This window comes from Euwallacea fornicatus, chromosome 3, assembly GCF_040115645.1.
Source record: "Euwallacea fornicatus isolate EFF26 chromosome 3, ASM4011564v1, whole genome shotgun sequence".
In the NCBI taxonomy this organism is placed as follows: Eukaryota; Metazoa; Arthropoda; class Insecta; order Coleoptera; family Curculionidae; genus Euwallacea; species Euwallacea fornicatus.
Window position 1 is genome coordinate 4,353,078 of NC_089543.1, and position 19,414 is coordinate 4,372,491.

Genomic DNA, 19,414 nt, shown 5'->3' on the forward strand with positions numbered 1-19,414 from the left:
GAAAAGCAAGATCTCACGCGTGGCCTCCCAGATTCCCCGATACGAATCCTGCAGATTATATGTTGTCATTTATATTTGTAGAATCGAACGTTAGACTATTTATGTTTGGCTTCTGTGTAGAACGTTTAGAGAGTAAGTAATCTACTTCTTTATTGCACGTTTCACGTTGGTTGCAAAACATTATCTATTAGCTTTATTGCTTTTCCCTAATGTTGGAAATTGAATCGACAATTTATTCTCCTCAAGTGACAGTATCGGCGACACCTAATGATTAGGTTCTCACTTGCAAAATGATCCTGATACATCATCCCGATTGAATTTTAATAGAGTGCATCTCTACTAAATCGATGTGGAATAATGCCGCATCCATAATCTTTTCCCGGCATTACTCTCAGTTTAATTAAGTTCTCGTTTATCATGCGACGACTTAAGTTTAGCCGCATTTTCGCACTGACGGTGTCACCTAGCTTGTGGCTTGCATAACTCTTCTTAATGCTCATTCCAAGACGCTCTTGGATTTCCACCAGAGGAAAGGATATTTTCGTTTTGGAGCAGAATTCGTCCATAAATGTAATAAAGTTGGGAGGATTGATGAATGCTTTTTCGCTCTACCATAAATCAAGTTTTTTCTTTGACTTCGTTCCTGGATCGTATATTAAGAATACTTATTTAGTTTTGCAATTAACATCAGCAGATTAGTATCAAAGACACCAATTAAATTGAGAGGAAAGCCGGCATTGAGTGATGATGCACGCTAGGGGGCAGTAAATCATTCTATTCTATTCCATTCTAGTCTCGTGCGCACAACACTTTCCCAGTCAGCTCTTAACGCAATTAAGTTCACATGTGTCCTGCGACGCTTTTGTATTTCGCTGCATTTTCGCACCGAGTGTCACCTAACTTTCAATTAAGTTCCCTGTTGCTTGCAGAACTTCCGAGCGTTCGCTTCAAGACGAACTTGCTTCCAAACTTACTTTTTTTCGATCTGGAACTTTTTTAATGTATTACGATAAGACAATGGACTGATGTTCCTTCTTAGTTGCTGAAATTTGTGAGATTACTTTTAATGGAATCTAGAAACGAATATGTTTTCCCTATTAAGGTCATGAATCTGAAGCTACCAGAGCGATACTGTGAAATGCAGTTGCAGCCATTTCGTTTATTGAAAATTCGGACGGTGAAATTATGTACGAACTTCTATAAAATTCGAAAAAGTTTGAACCAGAAATCTAAGTTTCCCGTTTACGTTGGGTAACAAAACTTCGACCCAAAGCTGTATTTATTTATATAAGATATTTCAGTACACGATAAGGAAATAAAATCCTGGCTGAATAAATAATAATACCAAACAGTTTCGATTGGACGGTTATTGCTTCTCCCCTAACAATTATTTGTTTTTTGAACCTTAAGCGAGTAGTTTCTGCTCGATTTGCAGAAAAAAATATTCTCAGAGCGGTTCTGTTTGCCTTAAATAAAAATAAATTCGCTGGCATTTTATAAACCACTTCAGATTCTCAACATTTTTGTCGGGACAATAAGCTGAATTTAACTTCATGAAGTGCAGTAAAACTTTTCACTTTGTTCCTACTGTAATAGATTATACAAGAGCACTTCAAGTTAATTGAAGGATTAAAAATAGATTTGTTAATTCGAGTCACAAAATACTGTATCAAGTAAACAGGGCTAGGGTCAGCGTTTTTAGTAAAGTTCTTGCCAGGGATAAGATAATTGCATAGTTTCAAACAGCAAATGGAGTGTCTAGGCTTAGCGCTACATAGCAACCTCAAACGGGCGAGAAAAATTGAAAGAGTGACGAATTATCCACGACGTAGTATTGCAATGGGGTTTTAGGACGCCATGGGGCGCAGGCCCTGGGGCACTATTGGGCGTGTACAGTGAAACAGTACAATCTCATTTGCATTACGAGTCATTATTCTTTAAAGAAGGGAATGAAATGCTCTTTTAAAACTGGAGTCGTTACATCTCTGGATTTACCGCCAAAACGTGCACTAGCAACCCTGCAGTCGGACGGGACCAACCATATTTTTTAGAAGCAAATGAGTGTTTCCCATTGTATTGTCAACAGCAAAATTTTCTATGGTCTATTCGAACTTTTGAGGGAAAGGAGCTTGTGATTGTTTTGCCTTTTCGCCTATCAATCATGTGTATTTTAAAGTACAAAATCGAACCCAGGGGCAGGGTCAAGTACAATTTACAAAAGGTTCGTTCTTGCATTAATAATAAGCGGCATCAAAAGAGGGTGTTTCAAGAGTAATAATACCGCCGGCATTTCCACCCCTTTTTCTTTATATTGATTAACCTGTGCTTAGGTTTAATTACCTTATTTTTGTTGATTTTACGTTCAAGTAAACATAAATAATTAATGGAAAATATGTTAATGTTTCCTTCGACGTAAGCTTTATTAAGGGGTAAATAAATACGTTGCCCAGTTTTAAGGTCCCGATAAATTAATGAGCCGACATTTCACGTTGGATTTATTCGGAAAAATCGAAGTATCCGGTAGGTACAAAAACTAGATAATGGCCAACCCAATATAAAACATATCGATTTATATTTTATGCGATTTGTAGCAAAGTGCTTCAGGTAATATGAGTAAAACTAATAATTTCATTATTTCCTTACCCTATAAAACCTTATTAAAGCGGTCATATTGATTTATCAAAAGGGCATAACCCTCCTTCAAAGCTAAAAACCTAATAATCTAACTCTAGAAATCTTTTTACCTACAAACCAGATTTTGTTATGTAAGTTTTAAAGTCAAGTTTATCTTTCAGCGAACATTTAGAAGTTGTGCAGAGCTTTGGGAAAGTTAATTGGAACTTAGATGACACCGTCATTTAAGCTGAATGTTTAAGTTTTTGCCAAGCAACGCGTTTTGTAGCACTGCAAACTTTTAGACATATTGTAATTATTTTTAAAATTTGTTGGTTTCAGCAAGTTTCAGTTCTGGTAATTTGTATTAGAGAAAAGCGTATTTTGCGCCCCGATTTTGACATAAAGAGACGAGCAGGAAAACTGCCATGTTGTAACACCCTCGGTTACTCCGGATTGGGTTGAATGAGAAAAGTCAATATTGGGCGTCTGTAAATGTTAAAATAACTATTAAAATCACTAGGAGTATTTTGAAATTAAATCTGTAAACTCAACAGAAGTGCGGCCCATCATTCCGACGTCGGGGTTAAATAGCTCCGTTTTTTCTCTCGAAATAATAAACTTTTATTATGGTGTAACAGGGCGTGGGCGATTCCCCGTGGGTGGTCTTGTACACAAGTAAGCTTTGCATACAAGTTACGCAAGCTTTCTCATGTGTGTAAATACATTTTATCTATCCACTTTAGCGCTATTTAAACGAATTACCGACTCCACCAGAAAAGGTAATTAAAAAAGTGCTCGCTCAGAACGTATTATTAATGGGTGTTGCAGTTTTTACGAAGTGTTCAGGATTTTTCTTTCGAGTGTAAAAAGTTTTAAGCAGCTTAAAGAACAACTTAAATACATTAAAAAGTTTGAAGGTTCTGAACCGTAATAATTAATTTCCAAAATTGCTCCTATATGCGACCTACATATATTTTTAGGAACAACATGGGAAATTTGTTAGCTCGCATTAAGTTCGGGAACATACGTGTAAATAAAGCGAAGCGCTTTTGAAAATGTTTTATTTAAGCGTCAAGTACAGTTTTATTATAAAATATACCAAATATTGGTATTTATCATGCGCGGATATTACACTATTCGAATGATATTAGTGTTTGAAATAACGAATTTGCGTAAATTTGCCAGCTTTAAATGTGGTAACAGGAAAACTGTGTGTGCCCTAACACTATGAGGGTATATCAGATAAGCGAATTGAATAATCCTATATTCAATCAAATTTTCACTGGACACTGACCATCAAAAACCTCCAACAGCATTAACGCGCACACGTTGTGATGTGTATATTCAATTAAATTACAAAACCCAACTGCTGCACATAATTTATTGTCGAATAGTCACACAATGAACATAAAACCAGGATTAAAACCAAAAGTTACTTCCCCTTTTCGAAAAAGGCAACTTGGACCATGGTCCCACCTGACGTGTGTTTATCAGCCATAAACACATCGGTTCGGATAACATATCAATTAAACCAGACGCTCTATAATGTAAACTAATTCAAACCAAGTGCGGCGCACATAATCGAAATGTTTACATTAGTAAACGTGGTTTAAATGATAAGCTATTTATTAAAGAAACATTTAATACATATGTATGTATAACAAAATAAACGAATATTCTAAGAGTGATAAGTATTTTTTAACCAGAGCAATTCTGGTTTGTGCAAATTTATGCTCAGAATTGTCTTCCAACACCTGCGTCCGTAATTTACGAAAAACAAAAAAAACCATGTGTGATACCTCTTTTCTTTCAAGTCCAATCGAAAGCTCGGTTAAAAACATGTATAGCTTTCGCGTCTATCATTACACATCTTGCTTCAATGAAAACGTCCTCGTCCTCCTCACTATCCATATCTTCCTCCTTATTAACATCATTCGCCTGCTTCTCTTCATTCCATAAATTAACATCAACTGAATTGCAAACAATGTTGGGATTCACTATTTTCAATAAATCAAGAACGTCCAATGGAGCACTGACAAGAACATCAGCGTTGGATCGCAATTGTTCCCTGATTGCGGTTAAGAGAACATGATCGTCACCATGATAATCGCTACAAGAGAGGTTGTTTCAATATTTTTTAAAAGTTTGCTGATTACCTGCATTCCAGGCCATATGCAAAATTAAAACAGCTTCTCGTAATGTTATCTGTTTCAAAGCCTCAGATGTGCCTTCAGTATACTTTGATAAGAAAGACGAGAGCAGAAATTTTCGTATAGTTTGACGAGTCTTATTACGTTCTGGTCTATGGTTTGAATTAATGGAGTTACTTTGGGCGGTATGTACATGGAAAAAGTTGACTCATCCTAGCTTCTCAGTTGTTGCCCTTGAGGATGACTTGGTGCATTATCTAATAGTAACAACGCTTTCATTGAAAGCTTCTGATTTTTTTAGGATTTTTTTTAACCTACAAATTAAGTAGTCTTTGAATTTCGAATATGTGAAACATTTGTGATTACAAATTCATTGTCATACCGGGAAAACAAAGCACTTGGGGAACCATTACAGAAATATGGGGCTAGTCATTCAAGCGGTTTTTGACCAGTCATAATCAACTGAGATATTAAAATTTTTATACGAACGCGAATTTTTTGCTTTTCACATTATCATCGACTCTATTTTGTGTGTTGCGAAGAACTGTTTACGTCATCAAAAAGATACATTGTTTATGTTACCGGACGTCCCGCACGATCCTATAGTAGAAATGTTGTGTTTCATTAACGCAATATTTTGATAATCGCACGTTTATAATATCGAGCATTTGCTGTATATTAAAAACAATGACATACAAGGTGAGAAATAAATCCCGCGATGCGAAATTTTTAGCATGGCCCGTTACACAATCTTTAATTTGGAGAAGTTTGCACATAAAAGGGCGTTTTTCCATCCAGGACTTTTACATCGCGTGGCATGAAAATTACTAATTCATTGCTACCATTTGTTTAAACAAAATATAATGCTAATGCTAAAACAGATAGAAACCATTTGGGCCTATTTTATGACTGAAACTTAAATGGATTTGTTAATGTATATTAGTAGGTTTTAAAAACTCGACCCCATGGAGCGAGGTTTTAATTGAAGCAAGCTGAAAATTGGCATAATCATTATAGTTACTATTGTGTTTGTCGGGTTTCACCGTTCATTGAATATTCAGTGCCATTCGACACTGGAATCTGGGATTCGAATTATCAATCAATAATTCAAAAGTGAAGTTTGAAATTATGTGAGTCCATTGCGCAAAAAAACTCTTAGAATGATGGATTTTTAATTATTTATTCAACAAATTTAGGAAAAAAGCAAAATCCCGTAATGGAGAAAGGCTATGATCCACTTAACTGGGTTGCTAATACCATGAGACTATTTATCAAATTGGCTACCCGTCGTGAAAATACCCCGAGAAGAGCAGCTTTTATTGGTCAGATCAATATGGAACTAATTTCGAGATTAAGGACAGCTTGGTGTTAAAACTATGACTTCTTTGTTGAATTTATCATAGCCTCACTGTACGGGTAGGGCGTAACGCTGGTTTGTAATTTAAAAGATTAAAAAGAAATCTGATTCCAGCGTGTCATGAATTTCAGTTTACACGCTATTACAGATACCATTGCAGCACCCCTTAGAGGGTTTAAAGCCACAATGTAGAGTTGGATCTACCACGTGTGTCCATTTTTAAAAAATTCAGTGGTGTAGTAGATTGTTCCGAAGGTGACAAGGCAATTTCAGAATACTGACTGTCTACGCTCCAGCTGTGATCCGAGCAGTCTTCAGATAACTTGCAGCACTAAAGTACTGTACTGATGCTATAGTGATGCAGTAGGTTCCTGTCGCTACTGCTTCAAACTGCGGCGAACTGAGAGCACTAAAACTACTAATCCAGGAATACCTGCTGTGGACTCATTTGGAGGATGGTCAAATATTGATTGAATAAAATAATAAAGATCAATGCCATTTGCCAGCACACGCAAATGCGATTCTCCTAAAGGATTTTAAAAAGAAAATTAAAAGCAAATTACGTCATTCATGATAACAGTCGATAGATTATTAATTGTTTTATATGGACTGTCCGCGGTGGTCCATTAACAAATGTCATCGGCCGTATGAAAGAATCTTCATAACCCTTTGATGTCGCTTTTGTGGTTTCGAGTATCGCCGCAATATCGAAAATATTTTTAAAGTGCTTTTCTTGATAATGTTCCTTAACAAAATTTTTGTACGGGTGTCCTATCATTTCTGGTTTCTGAGAGGGCCTCTGTTAATGGGACAGTCTCTATGGACATTTGGGCAACTTCCGCAACTTTTAATTCGATGTCGAGAATGCTTCCAAAGATAAAAGCACTTCCTGTCAATATTTTATACATGATAATGAGCTTATGTATATATTTTATTTAACGAACGCAAGGGAAAAACAACATTCACATTACCTCTACTTTTCACATGTGACTCGAAGACTTTGCAATTTGTTTACCTGGCAATCCTTTGTTTCAGGTGAAAAATATGAAGCCGTCTCCACTGATAACGGTTACAAGAAATATATGCAACTCAAAATCCGGAAAGTCAACAAAAGTGACTTTGGATCCTACAAATGTGTAGCCAAAAACTCTCTAGGAGAAACCGATGGCGTCATCAAATTGGAAGGTGAGGTGCTTAGTCTAAACACTTAAGTAAGTAACTTATGGTTCGTTTTGATTTCAGAAATCCCAGCTCCTACCACGGTTAGGATAATCACGCATCAGGCCACTTCTTCGCAAATTAAAAAAGGTATTATGTTCGGTCGATCTGCAACTAAACAAGGTGGAAAATTTTGTCATTTACATTAGAAACAATAATTTTCCAACATGCAACAATGCACCTCGTAAGCAAAAGACTTGAAGAATTCTCTGCAAAATAATATTTAAAGTAGCAACCGAATTACAGTAACGAAGATTTTTATTCACCTCGCACTACGGGAAGGAAGTTGAAAGTTGGGACAAAATTTTCACAATAAAATTTCGTTTTCTTCGACAATTGAAAAAGAATTATGTCTCTGCAGGTACGTCAGTGCAAAGAGAGGAAACTAACTCCGAGAACAAGTTTGACGAATCCAGGACATCAGGTCAGAGAGTTTTCCTTTTGTTAAAAATTCTCCCCTTCGTAAAAGTTTTTTTATTAGTTCCAAATCTCGAACTAAGTTATTGGCTTATTAGAGTTATACCTAATAAACTGCGAGGAGGGTTATTTGCGTTCACAAGCAGAGTCTGAGGAGGGAGTGTACCTATGTATTTATAGAAAAATTCTTATGCACGAGGCATCTTGCACAATTATTTTTCCTATTCCTATATAAATCGGTAAAGTATCGGCGGGATAATATAGATTATTCCGCCGATACTGGCGAGTTGCATTAAATCCGCTAAACTCCATTTTGTATTGGATCAGACAAAACTAAATCGATTTTTGAGGTAAAAAACACAATTTAATGAAATACCATCCAAAGCTAAGCTGCCACCCCAGGATATAAATGATTAAAAAATTCTAATGAAAGGCCTAATTATAGACGTTTGCTGCGACAAGGGAAAACGAAAACAGCGATTGCGGATGCAGTAAGTGTCCTATATATGAAAATTATCTTGTCTAGTTCTCTATTTGAATTGCAGCCTGGAATAGCAAGTAAAGAAGGAACAGATATAAAGGCAGCCAATTGATTCGAACGTAACGTAGAAATCATAATATTTGAATATACGTCTTTGAAGATTTAGATAGTTAGGCTGCGAGGAAATTCCCTTTCGGTTGGAAGTAAATCGAACAAATAATTTTATTTTGTCTCCTGTTTTAAAGTTATATAAATATTTCGTAAATAAAATTCGGTGATTTATCCAGCTGCGCTCAAAAAAAAAAAAAAAAAAAAAAAAAAATTAAATTTAATTAGATTTTACTATCTCAATATGCCCTCGCTACGTGGAAACGCTGCGACTGACTGAAGCCTTTAAGATAATAGGGGAAGTCTCCCGGATGTGGTCTTTTGCGTAACGCGGAACCAAATTCTTCTGAATTTTTCAAATACGTTAAGACGTTTCGACGCTGATTGACGTCTTCATTAGTGCAACAAGAAGCTCCGACCAATAATAACAAGCACAGAAAGGCAGAAGTAAAGTAACGAAAGTTAAACTACTTATAGCTACGATGCAATGTACAATTCTCTTGTCAGCTTGTTTTTAATTAGTTTTTATGCTTGTTATCGTTAATTTGCGCTCCTTGTTGCGATATACTGATGAAGACACATATCAGTGCCGAAACGTCTAAATGCATCTAAAAAGTTATGAGGAATTTTGATCTTCGCTAAACAAAGGACTACAACCCGAGAACCAGTTCCCATATTATCTTAGAACTTACATAAACGTACATTTGAACCGCAGGGTATTATGTGCTGAGAAGACGTTCCCTTTCCTCGGGGAGTAAATTGTACAAATAATTGTATTCTCCTTTCGGTTCTCTTCTTATCATTATACAAATATATCATCGTTATTTCTCATTGAAAGATAATTTTACGCGACTTCCTTGCCCCGAACTAAAGCTAACCTTTTAATTGTTTTCTGGATCATTTAGCCGTTGTCGAAGTTAAAATGACGCAATTTTTTATACAAAATGTTCTGAACAGAAAGTTACATATCGCCACCTCCACTTAAATGTTTTCAGTCGAAGGATTTTTCAGCCCGTCATGTTCTAACAAACACGTTCTCTCTCAAAATAGCAAAACGTAGCAAAGCGGTATTGATGTTTTCCGCAACTAAGAGAAATAAGAACAGGAATGCCGTAAATGTGTTTTATATGAAAATGTCCCTACTTCTGGATTCGAGTTCCACTGAAAATATTTAAACAAGGAACAGGCGATTGGCTTCAAATCGTGATATTCGAAATCGCTCTAAGAAGCAATAGAAATGTTTTACAGGATTAGCTTCGAACATGGGATACTTTATAGTATATACGGTCTATAGGTGTAAAATGATCAAAATTTGAAATAAAATTCCATCATAAGGAGTAGAGCAAGACAGATGAATTCTCAAATCTAATAAAGTGGCTATCAGCGAACATGCAGAAGTTTCAGTGACGTCACATGCTGAAAATCCTTACCCTTTACACTTGATTCCGGATGTGCCCGGTTTTAACCTCTAATACTTAAAAGATTTTCGCTGCATGCACAGAGACTTTAAAATTTGAATGAGGCTATTCATTATCTCGATACTTCCAAAACCATACTTTCATATCTTTGCTGCAACCAGCAAAGCTCCTCATTCAATCTTTTGTTAATACAAGTCGGCTTTAATATGCAACAAGAAGCATTTAGACACATAATTGATTCCATGTCAGATGGAACCTACAATGGCTTAAATAAGCCTTTGAAATATTAAATAGCTGAACTGTGCGGGTTTTTATATTTCCATTTGCTGAAAATTGAATAAATGCAGTTCACAGGAAAATTTAACTAGTCTCTTTCTTTTTAAAGGGGAAATTTAATTATATGCTGAAAATAAACTGAAAGGGTATTGGAAATGTCAGTGAAGACAAGCAATAAAGATGCGTTGGTTGCCGAGAGACTAATGATCTCTGTGATTTTCGCTGTACGGTTTTAAGGATAGAAATAAGTATTGAAATTTCGGGAAAAACAGAAAATGTGGGGTATATCATATACACACACATTTATATATATGTATGTATATATATGTATATATATGTGTATTTTTTTATGGATGTGTTTATTAGTCAGAGAAACTGAATTAACTGGAGAGAGCATAACGGAAAAGCTAATGTTGAGGCAATTGATATCAAGTACACTTTAGTAACATCGAATTCTCTGAGGAATTTCGGCTTCTACATACAGGGTGCTTCATTAACTACGGGGCAACCAAAAGCTGGAGATACTACATGTCAAATGGTGACGATTGGAAAAGATATGCATTATCCGAAAATTGATAGTTTCGGGTATGTGTATATGCAGCGTTGAAAGTTTGAATTATAATTAATTTCTTTAAAATTATGTTAAAAATATTTAGATTACATCCCTGAAAATTTATATAAAATTTTATTTTTACAGCGAGGTACGTTTTTTTCAATTTCCTCGTTGGTAATATGGGACGCCACTTTCGATCGCTTCTACAGAATTTACATTTAATAACTTTTTACCCTGTATATGTAACATGAAATGAAATACAAAGCGTGAAAAAGCAATAATTTTTCCATCAATTATGGAGTTTCGTTTCGATATTTCGATCCGTTTTCGAGAAAAAATTATTTAACGTGCACAATGTTTAAATTTCATAATGTATAATAATCTATTATAAACGCAGAAGTTGCACAACGCCTCTTATTCGTCATCATAAAAAACCTAGCTTTACAAATTTTCACGTATCTAACCTAGATATTTTCAGAATAGTGGCCAAAAAAATAAATAAAAATTTTAAACTTCAACGTCCTGTATATGTAAAACTATCAACTTTTGAATAAGATATATTTTCTCCCATTGTCATCATTCGACGCGCAACGATTCTATCTCTTGGTTGACCCATTGTTCATGAATCACCCTGTATATCACCAAATCTCATGTCGACTAATGAAACTTTCGCTTCACTCGTTATTGTATATCTTTGTCACTGGTGCTGTAAGTGTAGTCATTAAACTGTCGCATTTTAATTGGTAATTCTCTGCTCCTCGGAAAATAGTAAATTACTTTGATATCCCTCCTTTGAGTCCTACTCCAAAAATCATAGATTTTCGCTTAATCTCCCCCGGTGCACTAAATTGCTTTTAAATAATTATAATCAAAATTTATGGTTCAAAGTATTGTGTTTTCTGTTGTTTCAGAATATGGTTATGACAATGAATACACTCTTCCTTCGAATGGTCCTCCCCCAATCAAAGAGCCTCCAGTCACAGGATCAGCGAGTTCGAAGTGTTGCGCCATACTAATCTTTATGTCGTATGTACAATTAATAGTGATTCTAAGTTCCTATAGTCTTAATTTTGTTGCAAGCTGAATCTAACTTTTGGCGATGGTTAATAGATTAGGTTGAGACGATTTCTACAATTATCTGATTAAGAATTTGAATAGCGTGAGTGAGCCAAAACGTAGTTTCTGGCAGAGCAGCAATATGGTAAATGGACGTTGAGTGCGACCTTTGCTTGAAAATTTAAGTTCCTTTTTCATTTTTTAGTTGGGTTTTAGTGCTTTTTCACACAACTTCAGTTAGCTAAATAAACGTTTGCAATATATTTTATTCCCTTGACTCTAGGGATATAAACGTTACCTCAAATCACTGAGGGTGCTCTAAAGATCTACGCTGGTAATAATGGTAGGTACAGTACGCGTGCAATTGTGTAAAGATATACTTATGTATGTGAATATACAAGTGTATTCTGAATAACAAAAAATATAATTATGATCATATCACAGGAAATACTATGGTTTTCGACACAAACCGCCCTTGGATATACATCTGCTCACCACGTGAGTACTATTTTTATCTATAGATTGTGTGAAAGAGTTCTAGATTTTTTGGACAATATAACTGTAAATTGTGTAAGTAAACCGTTGTAAAATCCACAATGAGGTTGTAAATAGTGTACTGGTGCAAGTAACTTTTTCATCTCAAAATCACGAGAATCGTTGCGCTTTTTCCAAGGTAAAACAGTATCAACATAAATTTTAATTTTAAATATGGACGCTGGCATAAAAGAAAATAATAAACACAAAATTGCAATCTGCGAATTTAAATCGTGATTTAAACTCGAAATTAACAGGTACTTCTCTTCGAAATTCCTTAGGAATAACACCATTTCAACTTGGAATTTCATAGATAATTAGAAATTTAATAAGCGTTGAAGATGGGCTTGCCGGTTTATTATTATCACTGCGAATTATTTGGGAATGGAAAGGCATGTAGTCTGAATCCATTCTATTTCAAGGGCATCAGACCATTATTTAGTTCGGTCGTTTGGACAAATAACTACGAAGCTGCTTTGTTAAATTATAATACCACTCACGTTTTGTATTGCACTGATTGTCGGAACAGTTGTATAATTTTTTTTTTCGAGCATATAAGCCAAGGTCCAATGGAATTGCTTCCTGACGTTTCGTCCACACTATTAAAAGCCTCAGATAATGTCCAGTGCAACAGGACACGTGTCATCAGGAATGTCGGAATGTAGGAATTATGCAAGGGGGAGAAGGACCGCATGAGGTTTAATATGCCTCTAACAAAGATCAACGAAGTGGGTAGAGAGACAAGTGGGTGGAGCTAGTTCTCATCTAGTTGCCAGATCTCCCACTGTTTCAAAATTTTTAGGGACATGAGTTGAAGGGATGAATTAAATTAGTTCCGAATTTTTACTTATTTATAAACTATTTTACGTTTTCCCATTACAACATGAATTAGTTAAGTTATTAATGAATACGATGACCTGAATTCGCTGATATTTGTTCATGATGTATTCATGAGTCAAAGACTGAGACATCTACACTGATTGTAGTCTAGAGACGAACAAAGTGATAGTAGAAATTAAATAAATTAACGAGTGCAAGTAAAGTATCTAAGCAATTTCGATTTTAACACGCATTTGTTTAGATTGTTGCTTTTTGCTCTGATATTTTTTTAAAATTCAATTGCCGCGAAAGTAGCGAAATCGATGCCAATTTAAATATCGAAGAAGAGGCGACGGCTGAACTAACTCCACCCACTTTGTTGTTGGACTGACTCCTACCACCCCGTTGTTGGATTAACTCCACCCACTTCGTTGTTGGACTGATTCCAATCACTCTGTCGTTGGATAGACCCCACCCACACGTTGTTGAATTGACCCCACCCACTTCGTTGTTGGATTGACCCCACCCACTTCGTTGTTGGATTGACCCCACCCACTTCGTTGTTGGATTGACCCCACCCATTTCGTTGTTGGACTGATCCCATCCACTCCGTTGTTGAAGTTTCCTGGGGAAATATTGAACCTTGTGCGTTCCTTCTCCCTCTTACACAAATCCTATGCTCCAATTTGAATTGATGATAGCTAGAGATGATATACCTGAGAAAAAAAATTGGCAAAATGGGAAAAGTTGAAAGAAATTTAATAGTCAGTTCGAAAAGTATTTTAGGTTTTTCCAGTAGTTTGTAAACATACATTTTTGAAAGAACGTCTTTTGTCAGATTTAAAAATGTCTTTTATATTTGAAAAAGCACTATCTGTTCAATTTTTTACAAGCTCTCCAACGGTGCATTTCGTTTTCGGTGACGGCGTTTCGGTTCTGAGATATCAACGTTGACTCCTATTTTAATGGTATCGATTTTATTTTAGAAATTAAATCTCTAGCCACGCCGAATTATCTACTGGAGCTCTATCCTGAAAGGCCACAATCAAGCGAGGAGATATTCAGGAAGCTCGTAATGAACGTAAAACATTTTAAAGGCCCACTGTGAACCATTGTCAAATCAGCGATTTAAAAAAACCAGTACATGTTGGTGTCACTGAGCCCAAACAGTCGCAGCAATGTCGACTCTGGTTAATAGCTTGCACAAAGTCAATTAAATACATATTTTGCCCTTCACCTTATTGCCTTGATTAATACCTGCGACGGTCCTGGCCGAAACGTCAGGAAGTAATTCCATTGGGATACCGCTCAAATGCCTCGAAAATATTTTCAATTGTATTTTGATCGGTCGTCAAAGTGTTCGCCATTTGATTAAATTAGAACATTCAGTGGCTTCCAGGATTTCCATATTTTTGATATTTTAATTTCACAACGTTTCAACCGAGTTCTCTTCGTGGTCTAATCGAATGCGAAAATCAACCCGATTTCATTTCCAATCACAATAGCTATTAAAAAATTCTGCCTCGATGCACCAGTAAATAAAATTGCCAATAAAACTAAAACAGCCCGACTCGGATACGCTCCTGACTCAAGCAAATGCCTATTAGTGCGGAGAACATACTTCTTTTTATACAAACTACGTTTGTGCGTGTAATATGACACAAACGAGAGATTTCTTCCTTGAATCAAAAAGTTCACGTAGTAAATCAATAAGAGCACACATTTCAACGAAATTCTTCTTTTACCCTGAAATTTTCTATCGACTTTGATTCACATGACGCTCCTGGATGTTAAAGATAATTGTTGATTGCAGAAGTGTTGAGTGCGTTCTCGAATTCAGCGAGTGCGTGTATCAGTTTTCACACGATAAGCTGAAAAATTTACACCAGTACGCATAGTACATTTTTGTTGATATGCAACATATCGACGAGCTGAGACTGAACTTATACATAATTTTGTAAATATTGTAAATAACCTTAAGTTTATAGCAACATGTCGACTATTACAAGCTACTGAAGCGTTGTCCGTTCGGCAAGAATCATTAACGACGGCAACGCTTAGGGTTTTAAGGTGTAAATTAAAAGTACAAAGTGTATACCTACTGTAAATGTTAAGCTTAAGGATGTCTGTACATATAATTAAATGCTGAAACAATAATTTAAACCTATCGTGCATGGTTCGATTTGAATGATTTTCAAATCGTGTAGAATATTCCGTTAGATCTTAGGACTGAAAGTTTAAATTGTGCTTCTGCCTCCTAAATGTAAAAGAAATTGTATCGCCATATCAACTAGAAATACCTCAGAGAAAATTATTTTCACCTAATTAGGTAAATGTAACGATAACGGTTTGTGAATAAGAATTATTAAGTTTATTATTGTGATTATATGCGCCGACTTTCAACGATAAACTTTTAGCCCTAAAACATATACATATATACATATTAAGATCAATGCCAAAAATAGATATATTCGTAAATTCAATTGTTTTTTATTTTTCGTCCCAACATTTTCGATGTTAAAAGTTTTTGTTCTAAATCAAATCGGTGTAAACTCCTCTAATTGGAAAGAGGTGAGATATTTAAACTGCAATTTAAAGTTAGTGTAATCCAAATTTGTTTGAAAACATTTATAAATGCAAAATGTTTAATTGTTTTAATTTTTTAACGATGAACAAAACGCTGAAATGCTAAACTAAAATTCGACTGAATGAGAATCTAAAGCGTTCTTCTCGGGTACAATACACCTCAATTATCATTTTTATAAGCTTTCCATTCCAGAATGCGGTACCTTTTCAAATCCGCCTACCACACGGTAGCATATCTCATTATTTGAATTTTCACAGACCATTATTTCTCCCTACGGGGCCAAAACTTACGGACTACGTCTGCATATATCAATATCTAAAAGAGTTTTGTGCAGGGAAGTTTCCGGGTCAGAATGCACGTTAGCGTCAAATATAATTCGATAGAACTCTCGATAGAAATACAGATTTCCGATTTTTTTTCTTGAATAATTAGTCCGACATTTGGACAGCGCGGTCTTGTAAGTATCAGATTTCTGTCACCGATGTGACCGATGGAATTAGCGCGGCTGAGCCATTGTGTCACACTTTAATGTAAACTCGATGGCCGAATAAAATGTTGACGCCCAATACGTGTTTCCAATTTTTGAAGCACAACCGAACAATATTCCGTAATTTGGCTTAAAAGCACATTTAGTTCGCATTTGCTTATAAAACTATTTTTGAAATAGACAATCGGAAATCAATAGGAAATAAATACAAAAACTACCCTTCTTTTAATTTTATACATATTTACCATGCGACAATGATTTCAGAGCTGAATAGATATTTAAAAGTTCATTAATTTAGATAGAAAATACACCGACATTTATCGCACATCCCATGTTCAATAACGCATGTCCAATCGTACCTGCTCATTTTTTAATTCAACATTTTTGTTAATATTCCCCTGCTCAATGGCACAATGAAGGTTGATGTTATCCCACCGTGCCAATTCCAAAGTTGTACCGAATGCTGATTAACCTTCAAAATATTATAATTCATACATCCGTGGATTAACCATGGCCTTTGATGTTGGATTTACTGAGCCAACGCTAAGCGTTTAGGTACGGATAAACATTAATTTAACGTAAATCCCTTATTCCAATACTCTGCAATTTCCGTAGTGCCATCTTTGAAGCAATAGTCAATATGGCCTGTCTAAATTCCTAATCACGGTTATTCGTGCGAGTCGAATTTAAATGAAATAGGACTGTAGCTTCGCATCCTGCTCAGAATTTTAGAGTTCCGATTCAAAGTAACTCTTAGTTTTTGTGTTTTTTGGAGCCAGCTTAGATTTCACGCTGCCAGGTGAACTTACGTAAATGTTTAGCCATATTTGATGTCGGCCAATGAGGCGGGGGTGAACAGAATGTTTGTTAACGTACGGTAAACATCTCCACAACCTCGTTTTCCTACGGCTGACCAGTGGGTCCTTCATCTTCAAAATTGCCGTAAGGAACGTACGGTGCGGTAAGCGAAGCCCCCCGCCCCCCGTTTTGTGACCGTTTCGCCACGTTTCGACTTAAACCATCAAAAATGCCTTTAAAGGGATTTGCTCAACCGATCGTGATATATGAACCGTAACAAACAGATCGTTTTACCCGCGAACTAACGCTCTCCGTTCAATGGACTTAGGTGCCGAGGCCTTAAGGACATCATTTCGAGGTTCAATGTCGTACCCAAAAAATAAGTGCGATCTGTTTTAAGATGACCAATTGCAACGATAATAATGTAATTCATCGCCGAGGAACAATTCGTTTCGGCCACAAGGAACTTAATCGGGGCCCACAGGCCGACAAGCAAACATCGAAATACGTGTTAATGATACGATTTGAGCAGGATTTATTAAACCGTAAAATCGTAATATATAAACCATAAAAGATAGATAATTTTATCCGCGAACTGACACTTTTTGTTAAATGGAGGATAAGAAATTTGAAATTTATGATCCTATTATTTTTCAGCGCCTAGCAGCTGTAACTCACAACTGGTGGAACCAGAAATATGATAACCATTAAAGTAAAGCCTTGTTCTATGTGTTCAAGTAACATTTTTATTCAATTTTTAAATTTATATACCTATGCCTCTTATGTTTTATAACTATGCAAGTGCCACTAGGAATACGGAGCTGGAGAAAAATAGCCACTTCCTGCAGGTCCAGATATATCATGGTAACCCATATATTTTTTCCCGCATTAAACTTGGCCAGCATACCATTAAGGAAGTTGGAATGTGTCTAATACTCCAACTCGACGATGATGGTTATATTTGTGCATGCCGTTGTTAATGTTAACGTTCCGCTAGAGAATGCGGTTTGCGCCATGTTTCCATGCAGATAGACAATTATGACACCTATAAGAGATCTCTATGTAACCATCTGACTAATGAAAGCTTCTTATCACTGTCGGAAAAACTTTATTCAACATAACGAGAAACACGTAAGTGGAATTACTCCTGAGATGTACGCCTCTGATCTAGTCACTTAAAAGTAGGTCATTTGGGTCGCATATATGTGTCAGTATCCCACTTTGGAGTATTCCTCTCATCGCAAATGTCTTAACAACTTCAGAAGGGAATTAGAACTTCGTAATGTGTATCTCGGCACAGATTCGCCAAGAAATATTCTAACTTTTGGGAATCGAGAGGCAATTTTAAAGGTGAAACTTCAGAAACTGGAAATAAAGTTCTTGTCACGAAAGTCTCAGCTATCTAGTTACAGCGGACATTACATAATTATTCGTCGTAATAGAGATTGCTGAGAAGCGCTTTTGCGTTTCTTTCGATGGCCTCTTTTGATATTTGAGGTGCGCTTTTCCTAGCAACTGATTACATTGCAGAAAATTATCGAAGCAATTATATCAGCGAGACACTTCAGTTTTTTGAGTTCCATTTGAGGATTGAGCGATCTAAATATATGAAGCAAATATACAGTAGCGGACAGAGTTATAGCAACTTTTAAAAATACCAAATATTTTTCTTAGCTTTACAAACGGTGAGCAGTTTATAATATGCTTTGTGTATGTTTGAATAATGCATTTATAGTGTTGGTGAAATAACATTTTAAATCTAGACAAAACAACGTTATCGGCACAAATAATTTTTTTGCTGGACGAAAATATAGCAACTTTTGGTATTTGAAGGTAAAATTCCATTGTGGCACGGATATTTTCCATAGTTGTTTTGCTTAAAATTCAGTTAGACTTAGCGGACGATCACATTAAAAATTGGTCGAGGTAAAACAGTTTCTTTAGAAGTTAGAAGTATCATACTCAGACGTTATCAAAATGGAGAGAAACGGAGCGGAATAGCTTGAACTTTGTTATTAAATAAGTCTATTGTATCGCGAATAATTAAAAGATTTGGAGAAACGGGATCATTAAAACCTAAAGAAAATACTGGAAGGGCGAAAAAAACAACAAAAAGGGAGGAAGCGATCATTGTGTGATTGAGTAAAATAAATCCGTTTAGACGTTAACGCAAATTTTCAACAAAATATCCAGTTCTGGCCAACTAAATTTTAGGTGAAGAAGAGTAAGAAGGAGGGTAGTGGATAATGGACTATTTGGACACCGACCAGCAAAAAAGCCACTGCTTTCAAAGAAAAATATCCAGGCCCGATTAGAATGTACTAAACAGTATCGTAATTGGAAACTTGAACAATAGAAAAATATAGTCTTCAAAGACAAATCGAAATTTAATATGTTTACGAGTGCCGACATATCCTATGTGACCCGCCCTGTGGATGAAAGACCGAATAAAAAATATGTTTTGCATGCTGTGAAGCATGGTGGTGGTGGTTCCATACAAGTTTGGAGCTCTTTTTCCGATCATCGCATGGGTCCACTT

General features: G+C 35.9%; 1 protein-coding gene across 4 annotated transcripts in view; it reads left to right on the top strand.

The window, feature by feature from the left end:
* The window catches only part of LOC136350322 (neurotrimin-like), an 85,883-nt gene extending 70,397 nt beyond the window's left edge, over positions 1–15,486 (top strand). For 3 of the 4 annotated variants that reach the window (XM_066301879.1, XM_066301880.1, XM_066301881.1), the window contains exons 8-11: positions 7,159–7,308; positions 7,366–7,431; positions 7,703–7,765; positions 11,506–15,486. In XM_066301879.1, coding sequence (XP_066157976.1) covers positions 7,159–7,308; positions 7,366–7,431; positions 7,703–7,765; positions 11,506–11,678 — 452 coding nt within the window. In that variant the 3' untranslated portion in view covers positions 11,679–15,486. The remainder of the gene's footprint in view (positions 1–7,158; positions 7,309–7,365; positions 7,432–7,702; positions 7,766–11,505) is intronic. The other variant, XM_066301883.1, reaches the window with a different exon arrangement.
* The last annotated feature ends 3,928 nt before the right edge of the window (positions 15,487–19,414 follow it).